The 13,309-nt window shown below is 43.3% G+C and overlaps 1 protein-coding gene across 1 annotated transcript; it reads right to left on the reverse strand.

Moving 5' to 3' along the window:
* Positions 1-11,974: 11,974 nt before the first annotated feature.
* On the reverse strand, positions 11,975-12,394 carry LOC125522594 (ethylene-responsive transcription factor 2-like). The gene has a single exon (XM_048687671.1). It carries the CDS (start codon positions 12,392-12,394, stop codon positions 11,975-11,977), a length of 420 nt encoding a protein of 139 aa, XP_048543628.1.
* Positions 12,395-13,309: the final 915 nt, after the last annotated feature.

Genomic DNA, 13,309 nt, shown 5'->3' on the forward strand with positions numbered 1-13,309 from the left:
TGTGGGCTGGTGCGTCCCCCCTCTTGGCCCATAAGGCCCATTAACCTCCCGGGGCTTCACGGAACCCTTCCGGTGATCCGATGACTACCCGATACACTCTGAAACCTTTCTGGTGACCAAATAGTATCATCCTATATATCAATCTTTACCTCCAGACCATTCCAAAGCTCCTTGTCATGTCCGTGATCTCATCCGAGACTCCGAACAACATTCGGTCACCAAATCACGTAACTCATATAATACTATATCATCAATGAACGTTAAGTGTGCGGACTGTACATGTTCAAGAATGATGTAGACATGAACGAGACGCCTCTCCGGTCAATAACCAATAGAGGAATCTGGATGCCCATATTTTTTCCTACATATTCTACGAAGATCTTTATCGGTCAAACCTTATGACAACATATGTAATTCCCGTTGCCTGTCGGTATGTTATTTGCCCGAGATTTGATCGTGGTATCTTCATACCTAGTTCAATCTTGTTACCGGCAAGTCTCTTTACTCATTCCGTAATACATCATCTCATAACTAACTCCTTAGTCACTTTTCTTGCAAGCTTCTTGTGATGTGTATTGCCGAGAGGGCTTAGAGATACCTCTCCGATACACGGAGTGACAAATCCTAATCTCGATCCATGCCAACTCAATAGACACCTTTGGAGATACCTGTAGAGCATCTTTATGATCACCCGGTTATGTTGTGACGTTTGATAGCTGATGCGGCTTGAACTACATCGGTATTTCCCGAAAGAGGAAGGGATGATGCAGCACAACTACGGTAGGTATTTCCCTCAGTGATGAGATCAAGGTGATGACCGTAGTTTGAGTAGTTCACGTATTCACTATGTGTTAATGCTTTGGTCCGGTACTCTATTAAAAGGAGGCCTTAATATCCCTTGGTTTCCAATAGGACCCCGCTGCCACGGGAGGGTAGGACAAAAGATGTCATGCAAGTTCTTTTCCATAAGCACGTATGACTATATTCGGAATACATGCCTACATTACATTGATGAACTGGAGCTAGTTCCGTGTCACCCTAGGTTACGACTGTTACATGATCGATCGCATCCGGCATAATTCTGCATCATCGATCCAATGCCTATGAGCTTTTCCTATATTGTTATTCGCTTATTTACTTTTCCACTTCTACTGTCACTATAAAACCATAAATATTACTTTTGCCACCGTTACCACTATTATCATATTACTTTGCTACTAAATACCTTACTGCAGATATTAAGTTATCCAGGTGTGGTTGAATTGACAACTCAGCTGCTAATACTTGAGAATATTATTTGGCTCCCCTTGTGTCGAATCAATAAATTTGGGTTGAATGCTCTACCCTCGAAAACTGTTGTGATCCCCTATACTTGTGGGTTATCAAGAACATTTTCTGGCACCGTTGCCGGGGAGCATAGCTCTATTCTTTGAGTCACTTGGGATTTATATCTGCTTATCATTATGAAGAACTTGAAAGATCAAAGAACCAAGATTTTTCTCTCAACTATGAGGGGAGGTAAGGAACTGCCATCTAGCTCTGCACTTGATTCACCTTATGTTTTGAGTAAGCTTGCGACACCTAAACCTGCTTCTGCTATTAATTCTGATATGTCGCATGTTATTGATGATGCCACTTCTGCTATGCATGATACTTATGATGAAACTACTTCTATGCTTGATACTACTGTGCCACTTGGTGAATTTCTTGATGAACAACTTGCCAGGGCTAGAGAGAATGAAATTATTGAAACTGATAATATTGATGAAAGTGATGATGAAGATTCTCCCCCTAGATAAGAATTGCCTGTTGTTCCTGAGGGTTATGTTATGGATGAAGAAACTGCTAGAGACTTTCTTGCTTGCAATGATAGAAGTGATCTTAAGTAACTATTAGCTAAGCTGAAAGAAAAATCCCTGAATGCTAGAATGAAATATGATCCTACTTATGCTACTTCACCTATCTTTATTACTGATAAGGATTATGATTTCTCTGTCGATCCTGAGTTAATTACTTTGGTTGAATCTGATCCTTTCTATGGCTATGAATCTGAAACTGTTGTGGCACATCTTACTAAATTAAATGATATAGCTACCCTGTTCACTAATGATGAGAAAACTCGCTACTATTATATCCTTAAATTATTTCCGTTCTAATTAAAGGGTGATGCTAAGATATGTTTTAATTCTCTTGATCCTTGTTGTGTGCGTAGTCCCCGGGATATGATTTACTACTTCTCTTCTAAATATTTCCCCGCTAATAAGAAACAAGATGCTTTAAGGGAAATATATAATTTTGTGCAAATTGAAGAAGAGAGACTCCCACAAGCTTGGGGGGGCTTCTCCAATAACTTCATGCTTTGCCTGATCATCCTCTCAAGAAAAATGAAATACTTAACATCTTTTATAATGGACTAACCGATGCTTCCAGAGATTACCTGGATAGTTGTGTTGGTTCTGTTTTCAGGGAAAGAACAGTTGATCAAGCTGAAATTCTATTGAATAATATGTTGACCAATGAAAATAACTGGACACTTCCTGAACTAACTCCTAATCCAACTCTGAAGAAAAGGGGAATTCTATTTCTCAGTCCTGAAGATATGCAAGAGGCAAAGAAATCTATGAAAGAAAAAAGTATAAAAGTTGAAGATGTTAATAATTTACCTCCTGTTGAAGAAATACATGGTCTTAATTCATCACCTATTGAACAAACACACGGTCTCGATAACCCGACACGGGTAGTAAAGGTAAATTCTCTCTATAGATTTGATGAAGGTGATATTCCTCGTAATAAGTCTGCTAGCCAATGCTTAGATGAGTTTGATAATTTTATTGTTAAACAAGAAAACTTCAATGCTTATGTTGGTAGACAATTGAAACATAATGCTTATGTGATCGAACACTTGGGTGATTATATGGCTAGTGTTAAAGGTGAACTTAAACTTATTAGTAAAACTGCTTCTATGGTTACCACTCAAGTAGAACAAGTACTTAAAGCTCAGGATGATTTGCTCAATGAAATGCATAGTAAAAATAATGACTTTGCTGTTAGAGTTGCAACTAGAGGAGGTAAAGTGACTCAGGAACCTTTGTATCCTAAGGGCCACCCTAAGATAATTGAGCAAGATTCTCGGAGAACTAATGTAGATGCACCTAGTCCTTCTAAGAGGAAGAGAAAGAAAAATGATAGGACTTTGCATGCTTCTAGTGAACCTATTATTGACACACCTGAGAATCCCAATGATATTTCTATTTCTGATGCTGAAACACAATTTGGTAATGAACATGAACCTAGTGATAATGTTAATGATGATGTTCATGTTGATGCTCAACCTAGCAATAATAATGATCTAGAAGTTGAACCTACTGTTGATCTTGATAACCCACAATCAAAGAATCAACGTTATGATAAGAGAGACTTTGTTGCTAGGAAGCATGGTAAAGAAAGAGAACCATGGGTTCAGAAACCCATGCCTTTTCCTCCTAAACCATCCAAGAAAAAGGATGATGAGGATTTTGAGTGCTTTGCTGAAATGATTAGACCTATCTTTTTGCGTATGCATTTGACTGATATGCTTAAAATGAATCCTTATGCTAAATATATGAAGGAAATAGTTACTAATAAAAGAAAGATTCCGAAAGCTGAAATTTCCACCATGCTTGCTAATTATAGTTTTAAGGGTGGAATACCAAAGAAACTTGGAGATCCAGGAGTACCAACTATACCATGCTCCATTAAAAGAACTTATGTTAAAACTGCTTTATGTGATCTTGGAGCCAGTGTTAGTGTTATGCCTCTCTCTTTATATCGTAGACTTGATTTGAATAAGTTGACACCTACTGAAATATCTTTGCAAATGGCTGATAAATCAACTACTATACCTGTCAGTATTTGTGAGGATGTGCCTGTTGTGGTTTCAAACGTTACTATTCTAATAGACTTTGTTATTCTTGATATTCCCGAGGACGATAGTATGTCTATTATTCTTGGAAGACCCTTTTTGAATACTGCAGGGGATGTTATTGATTGCACTAAAGGCAATGTCATTTTTCATGTTAATGGTAATGAGCATACGGTACACTTTCCGAGGAAACAACCTCAAGTCCATAGTATCAATTCTATTGGAAAAATTTCAACAATTACTATTGGAGGTTTTGAATTTCCTCTTCCTACTATCAAGAAGAAATATGATATTCTTATTGTTGGGGACATGCATATCCCCGTTGAGGTAACCTAGTGTTATTCAAAAATTCTCCGGTTTCATGCCTTGTTAGTGGATTCCTTTTGATGAGCATGAGATGGATGAATTTAGAAAACACAACTCTCTGTACCCTCTTTTTACTTTCTGTTATTTATACTAAATAAAGAAAAAAAATAGTATTTTCTATCTCTTTTTCTGAATTATCCATGCAATAAAAAATGCCCCAAAAATAAAAGTTCTCCAAATGCCTGAAAATTAAATATGTTTTTTCTAGAATATTTGAGAATATCTGGCACTGAAAACACAGCAGGGGGAGCAGCCACGTGTCCACGAGGGTGGAGGGCGCGCCCTCCTGCCTCGTGGACCCCACATGGGTCCCCTCCACTTATTCCAGCCACCACACACTCCTTCCCCCAAAAGAAACCACTAGCCAGCTCGAACCCGAGTTCTTGCTCATCTTGTTGCCATTTTTGATCTCCTAGCTCAAAGCTCCATTCACAAAACTGTTTTGGGGGATTGTTCTTTGGTATATGACTCCTCCAATGGTCCAATTAGTTTTTTTCTAGTGCTTTATTCATTGCAAATTTTTGCTGCTTAGGTGACCCTATTCTTGAGCTTGCATGTCAAATTTATATGGTCAAAAGTAGTTTTAATGCATGATATTGCCTCTAGGCACTTGTAGGAGTAGTTGCTATCAATATTGTTGAGTTTGGTTCACTTTTATTTTGAGTTACTAAAAATTTCAGAAATTTTTCAGAGGAAGAAATATGTTTAGGAAAATGTACCAAGGTGGTTCTTCAAGGAAGCAAGGACCCAGACCCGCAATACGCGATGCGGACGATGAATCACCGAGTTAACAAAGTTAGCTAGTGGTGTGGCCAGTGAAGTATGGGTACAGTCTGTTGGAGTCGGTCCTACGTTTTGTGTCACTGGTTGTACAGCCAATATAAGTGGGGTGCTGTCTGATTTCTCCGGCACCACCACGTTTTTCAAGGACTTTGCTGGTGCTCCTTCAGGTTCGGCAATCACCCTCTTCCTTTTTGATGTCTCATGCACAAGAACATCATTTGAGTGGAAAAACATGGTATGATGACAGATGGAATATGTATTGATAATGGATGGGCATGGTATTTCGACATATATGATGAGTAAACTAAGCAGATGGCGGTGCAACAAAGTAGAAGAAATGCAAGTCAACATATGCAAGATACCCGCAATCAATAAAACATTGCCAAATTAGAACAGGCACCTTGATGGGTGAATAGGACAGGCCATCTGACTTTGACTCCTCGAGGTTAGAATAGTCATTAGGATCATATTCTGAACAAGAATCAACAGGTGGGGAGCGTATGAGTTTCATTGCATCCAGAATGGCACCCAATGCCTTGGTGCCAATTTTGTAAGTCATTGCAGTGTTTAGCTTCAAGAGTGGACTGCTTCTAGTGCAACACAAAGCAGCTACACAGATCATAGTGTAGATATAACGGGAAAACCTTAAGCATCAGAGTAAAATCAGCAAAGTGGAACTTGCTGGAATATATGTGCTAGTACTGCCGGAATGGCTAGAAAGTCTTCGGATACCAGCTCTCTTCAAGTGAAGGTGCGATACTGTTAATATCATGTAACTCTCAAAGGCGACACAACTCCCCGCATTTCCTTGCTATTCTTATAGGATTCAAGTGGGCACGCCACTACAAATCCTATTCCTATGTTTACAAGATCCTACAAATCAAAGAGGCTCGAAGTGTCCATCACAACCGACTGTATAGACCTCTACACTGCAAATGTCCTTGCTCATCTTCAATACAAGGAACATACTGTACTACTATCATACTCCCTCCGTTCCAAAATATATGTCTTGGTAGAGATTTCCACTATGGATCACATATAGATGTATCTAGATACATTTTAGAGTGTAGATGCACTCATTTTGCTCCATATGTAGTCCATGGTGGAATCTATACAAAGACCTGTATTTAGGAACGGAGAGAGTACATATTAAAGAAGAACGGAAGAGGAACATGGTAAAGAAGAGCAAGCAGATTTCGGATAATAAAATGTTGGTTGCGCAGTGCCCACACATGATGAACCAGAGCGCATTAAGAATGCAACTCCCAGCTGTCTCTCGACCATTTCAGGCAGTTGGATGAAGATCCTACGTCTCCTAACCCTTCTTCTTTCTCGTCTCTGATTCTTCCCATACAGAACACCGCACGGGCCGCCGGCCAGACCACCGCCCCCCGCCGCCTGTGTTCCTCCGCCCCCCCCACCCCCCCCCCCCCCCCCCCCCCCCCCCCCGTCAAGTTTTCTTTGTTCGGCGAGGCCCCACAACCACCCGAGCCCCTTCGATTGCACCGGTGAACTCCGGTGAGCTCTGAAAAATCGACTGACCCAATTTTGAAATTTAGTCTACTGTGATTTAACTAGTATGGAATATAAAAGGGGAAAACCATAAGCATTGGGAGTATAGTGTTGAGCGTGCCATGGCGGATCTGAAGGTGCAAACCGGACAAAGGCAACTTCGCAACCAAGACAAGAAATCAGAGTAAAGCAATGGCGATCTATTTTCTTGCTACGATAAATAAGTTGAGCAGATACGAAAGAGTACCGCCTCTGGTGCGGCGCATCTGCTGAGAATTTGACAGTGCTGCGGTAGCGATGGCTGTCGGCGGCGTGGAAGCAGATCTAGGAGGGTAGATGGTGGCGGCGAGGCACGGTGGACGAGACGATCATAGGAGCGGCGCCGACAAGGTGGACGACGGCGGGGATGAAGCGAGAGGATGGGATGCAAGGATCCCGGTCTGAAGCCATGGATGAGAGAGGTCGATCTCTTGTAATGGACAACGGCGGCGGGGTATCAGCTCCGGCATGGTGGAGGAGGACGGCGGTGGATGGGGTGGCGGACGGAGGAGGGTGGGGTGGAGAGGGTGTTTTGGCGCCCACGGAGTACGAATGGGGAAAAGGGAGGTAGAGAGGAAGGGGGGAACCATGTATTCAGGGCGCGCTTGTCTCAAATGCGAGGAAATTTACAAACTTAGCCCCCGTTTCAAATTTCTACTACATTACGGCAACATTAGTCGGTTGGGGATAGGACGGTAATCTCGCATACACCGAATATTTGCCGACGAGAGTTTGTTTTTGGCGCCCACCGTGTATGAATATGAATTGGGGAGGGAGTCGATTTCGGCCGAGGACACACTGTGTTTTGGCACCCACCATGTATGAATCCGGGTGATAGGCGGTTACGTCACGTTTGGGTGAAATTACAAACCTACCCCTATCAAAACCTATAGAAATCCAGCAGATAGGCGTTGCGTGGCAGGGATAGGCAGTAGTGATTTCCATCTCGTAGATTTTGGTTTCGGGCGGTTACTGCGACTTTCCCCGCTTCGTTCAAATTTTGCAGAGTGCACGTTTACCATGTCAACTCAATTTGAATCCCGTTTGTATTCTATTTTTTTCGGGTGGGATCCATTTTCAATTGGAATTACATTCTATATACATCATTTTTTATATATACTTTCAAAAGCACAACAAAGAATTCTGCTCCTTTATATGTATAATATGATTTACAAATACAACGATCTCGAAATCTTAAGGTTGAATTCTAAAATTTTTAACCAAATTATGTTCTACTAAAATGTATGGATCAATAATATCTACATATTAAATAACATAGATGTGCGTGAATTCATATGAGTATGCATGTTTGATAGATCAATTTTGGTTCGAGTATGGATTACATGTATCATCATCTCGAATTCAAATATTTGAACCCCTTTTTGTTCACTCCTTTCACGCCCATCTCTCTCGCATGCATGCTCCTTCAGGTAGCTATCACTCTCTTTTCTCCAGCTCACCCGCACGCTCACTTGATGTTTCTTCTATCCTCGCAAACATGGTCTCTCGACGTCTCCCTTGAGAAGTGTCACACTCTCCCTATCATTATACATTACACGGTTTTCATTATCTCTCACGTCTCTACTGTTCTCTGGTATCACTCGGTACCTAAGCTTTCTTTTTCACCGCCACACACACAGTCTCCACTCGTCTTTCACTTTGTCTTTCTCTCCATGGGATTCTCTCACACACCCTATATGCCTCTACATATGACTCATACCACTAAAATTACTATCTCTCTCTCTCTCCCCTGTAGACACAACATTTGTTGTGGTCTCCTTTTCGTCTCCATCCCAGACTGACATATTCATTTGTTTACTGATCAGACAACCCCGACCACCGTCTCCTCTCTCTCTCTCTCTCACAGACACACACACAACTCCTGCTTCCACTCCCCTTCCCGACTACCATCTCTCTCTCTCACACAAAACTCTCGCTTTTGCACCCCGACTCGTATTTCTCTCACAAACATTTATCGACTAGCTAGCCTCTAGATATGTTTATACACCCGCACACTCGTGCTTCCACCATCGCATACATGTCTCTCTCCCGCTCCTTGTATCTATGTAGATTTTTCTTCCCTTCTTGAGACACACCCTATCGATCGTGCACACACACACACTATCGCCTCATTTTAAGCTGATACGTATCGCACACACACTCCTTGTGTCTTTGTCACACATGCACTCTGTCCTCCTCCACTCTCCCTCTCTCACACACACATGGGCTTTTTGCAACAACTAGCAAGATGCCCATGCGTTGCACGGAACATCAAGATGCATTTGTATGAGTAGTTTATCTTGTGGGGGAAAAGGATGAACGAGGGAAGGCCTTATTTGCAAATGTGGAGAGGGGTGTGGGTATCTTTTTGCAAAATTGCCATAGTTTCCTTCCTATCCGTCAGATATAGATCGGACGGCCTATATTGCAGGATGGCAGGCACACGATCATCACCGACAATGCTTTTTATAAGAGTAGGGATAAAAAATAGAGTTGGTGATAATGGTGGGCCAGCCATCCTGCAATGTAGGTCGTCCGATTTATATCTGACGGATAGGAAGGAAAATATGGCAATTTACCCGCACTCTTCACCACATTTGCAGATAAGGCCTTCCCTCGTTCATCCTTTTCTCCCACAAGATATTGATGTTCCGTGCAACGCACGGGCATCTTGCTAGTAAGAGTAGAAATTAGACATATACCACTTCGCGAATCTTGAAACCAACAGCATTCCTCCCTTATCTCATCAAAACCTCCAAAGGAATATATTTTGAGTGAAACATAACATATTTTTCGTGATATACGTATTTCGAACCTAGACTTTTTTTCTATCAAATCGGTGAATATGTATTAATCTACTTTGATTGTGTGGCAACGCATTGGCACATTGCTAATAGTTATTATAATTTTTTGGACACCAGACAAACAGTGGAGTACATATACGAAGAGAAGAGGCGCACGCACGCTGTCGGCCTCTCGCTGTCTCGCACACATGAGTGTTACGTAAAGGCGACGTTAACAAATAAACCCTAAAACCCTAGGTGCACGATTGCTGCATTTGCGGGTACCGGGTACGTGGTGGAGCACCTTTGTAGGAATAGTCAGCTCGCGTGATAATTTGATCCGTAGGAGTTGATGGTCGGGACCACAGGTGAACGACTTGGAGCCCGGTGGCTCGCCAGTTGCCACAGATCGAGTAGCCACGTTTAAAATATCGTTTTTTAGCGTGGTTAAGAGTTCTGATTTTCAATGGCGCGTTGTAAGTAGTAAGTAGTTTTTAGAACGATTGGTATGGAGCGAAAATGAAATTCATAGTACTACGTACCTCCTTGGTGTATGGTTGTATGGTTTTTTTGCGATGGAGGTTGTATGGGTTTATGTTGCGAGATGTTGAACCTGGTAGTTCTAGGGCAAATACTATGGTTTAGATTTAGATGCTGGTTTTCAGTAATGAAAATCGAAAGGGGAAACCCTTCTTTGATTAAAAAAACTACTACCTCCATTCTGGTTTACTAGTCCCCATCGTACTTTGGGTCAAAGTTTGTCCACGAATTTTACTTGTAAAATGTGAATGGAAAATAAGATTTTGTTATACCCAAACAAAAAAGGACTGGAGGGAGTGATTGCTTTGACACGGACGCGACCTCTCATAGCGCAGGCATTGAACCGGCGCGCCGGCCAAGAGGGCCGCACTCACTGCAGGCCCGGCTGAGCACGCCTCCTCGCCGCGTGCAACCAGCTTAAGACTGCCCCGCCTGCCTTCATTGAATCCGCGCGTGTGCCGGCAACACGTACTTCCGCGAGCCGGCAGGCATTTTAGAACACAAAAAATGACTAAAATATAATTAATTTACGCATGGTCTTGACTTGTTGTGCTCGCACTGGTAGCAGGAACTAGTAGAGGATTTTCTTTATTTATAACTTTCCTCACATTTTTTTGGCTTTGAAGTGAATCATGGTTGTGGACATTATGTATGAATGTGCAGATATCTGTGAACATGAGTTTGATGTGGAAGTTGAACTTGGAATGTCGGGCTTGCGCGTGAACTATACCATGTCCAATGCTTCGTCTGTTATTGTTTGGAAAGTAATTGCTGTTATTACATGAACCAAAAAAACATTTTGTGCCACATCAGTAGATGCACGGACATCACAACAGGCATGCTGATTGGATAAACATTTGAACCTAGCTATTATGAAGGAAATTTTGTATTGACAACAGTTTTAGATAGCAGGAGACGCCTAGCCTGCTCTGCCTTCTGCTAGCTTATTTCTGGCTTCTTCCATCTCTTCTTTGACTTGGGTGAAGAGAGCATATGATTGCTCTTTTCGCTTCTTCAGGAACTCAGCTACATTCTCAAGGGATGCTACACGCTTTCTTTCAGCCTTTACTAATGCCATGAGGACACGAACAGCTGACGTCTCCACCTGGCTTGTGTGTAATCCAACATCATCTGGGAATTTGCACCTTGTGTCTAATCCAGCATCATTAGGGAACTGGCACCTTGTCTGTAATCCAGCCTCATTTTGGAAACATGATCTCGAGGTTGACCATACTTCCCTCCTCGCAGGAACTGCATCCAGACATGAAGTTACTTCTTTTTTAGATCAATACTCGGAGCAACCTAGATCCATTTAGTAGAAGCCAGATAAACAGAACTCGGAGAAGTGAATTCAAAAGGGAAAAAAATAAAAACAGACTACAAGGTGAGAACACCCACTTCCTACATCAAGCTAAAAACGAAAGCATTAGGACGAATAAGACTCTTCTTATTACACATCGAAGAACACCACGCTTAAGAGAAACAGAAACTACAACATATACACATCGAAGAACACGAGGCTACACGAAAGTAATTGAAAGGGTGTTACTTACCAAAGCTCGTTTTACAGGTTCGGTGCAGCTCCTCTTTAACTTGCCACACTCCTTGAAGATGTCCCGAATATCCCGTGTTTGGTATTCATTGCTCCTCTGCATGTTCGCACTCGTGGTTTTAAAATCTCAACATGGCAAGAAAAATATACTACTAGTAATACTCGAGCATCTTGTGGGCAACATTAAAGCACTCGTCTGCCATGTTAGAGCATCTCCAACAGAATCGCAATACATGGCGCTTTAAAAAAGCGTTTACAATGCTGAGATCGAGAAGTAGATACTAGAGAGTAGAGGATAGTGCTCAGCATAGATAGATAAAAAAGATAATTCAACTACTCCTCGTCGTCCGACTCCTCCTCGGTGATGTCCTCCTCCGACGTCTGACTGTAGGCATGAAGATACCGATCGTCGTCAGATTCCCAGGGCGACGCTGCTCCTAGCCTCATGTTGAATTGAGCATCCGCTTTTCGCCTACGCTTGTCCTCGCGATAGGCGGCTCACTCCGCCCTCCTCTTATCCCTCTCCGTCCTCCTTTGCGTGTAGAACTCGCGCTCGTTGATGATGTCATGCGGGAAGTGTTGGTGCCACAGCACCATGGCTTCCTCGTCCATCTCGGTGATGCCGAGACGGTGCTCCCGCCTCCGGTTGTCGCGACGATCCTCGTCGGTGCTAAGCCGCGGCAGAGGCGCGAGCTCCTGCGCCCGCTCCCGCGTTGGCACGTTGGGGAAGTTCAATGTTCTATGAGGCCACCGGAGGCGCCACACCGTCGCGTCGTATGCGCGGGCGGCCTCGTTGGCGGTGTCGAAATTGCTGAGGCCGAGGCGCATCCCGCGGAACTGGATCTCGGCGGAGAAGCCGCCGGAGGGGCGCACGCGGACGCCGCGGTATCCCCAAGTTTCCCAGCGACGCGGCGGCATGGTGGCGCGGCGGCGAGGCGAAAAATAGCGGGGAGAGAACGGTGGCGAGGCACAGAGCGGGGAGAGAGCAGTGGCAAGGCACAGAGCGGTGGGAGGGCGTTGGATTTTATAAAGCGCGCCGGACGCCGCGCGCCAAAACTAGCGCACGCCCAACCGCTTTTTCCCGCGCGCGCGATCCTTTCCCGACATCTCTTCTATCTCTACTCTCTTCTCTACTGTTATATTTATTTTATATTTAATATTTAATATTTATCTCTACTTCCTTTACTGTCTACTTTTTTTCTCTATACTTTTTTTCTTGCAATATAGGCCGTCCGATTTATATCTGATAGATAGGAAGGAAACAAATGGGAATTTTGCAAAAAGATACCCATACCCCTCTCCAGATTTGCAAAGAAGGCCTTCCCTCGTTCATCATTTTCTCCCACAAGATAAACTACTCATACAAATGCATCTTGATGCGTGCAACGCATGGGCATCTTGCTAGTTCTAAAAACCTTTCCATCATTTGCCACACTACTGGTTGCAGATGAAAAACCTACCCAAGCACAGCGTGATACAGGAGCGACGCACAATTACAAGCTGATATTCTGTTGGACAATGGAGGCTATAACCAATTAGTTTTACGGGAACAATAGCACCCCGAAAATTTGAAGGGTAGGTATGAACAAAACTGGAACTGCACATGTACTGCTAAGTGATTCAATACACACATTACCAATCGAGGAGGAGAACGATGGTCGCGGAGGCCTCTGTGAGTCATGGTCGGCAACGGGAGTCAGTTCATTGTCCACGACGGTGGTACTTCTGCGCTTGGCGTCGGCTTCCGGGAAGCAGATCCGGGACCGTGGAAGACGATGCCGGGGAAGAGGCTCCGTGTACGACGACAACGGTGGACCGGCTCCAATGCGGCGT

The sequence above is a fragment of the Triticum urartu genome, chromosome 1 (assembly GCF_003073215.2).
Source record: "Triticum urartu cultivar G1812 chromosome 1, Tu2.1, whole genome shotgun sequence".
NCBI classification, from domain to species: domain Eukaryota; kingdom Viridiplantae; phylum Streptophyta; class Magnoliopsida; order Poales; family Poaceae; genus Triticum; species Triticum urartu.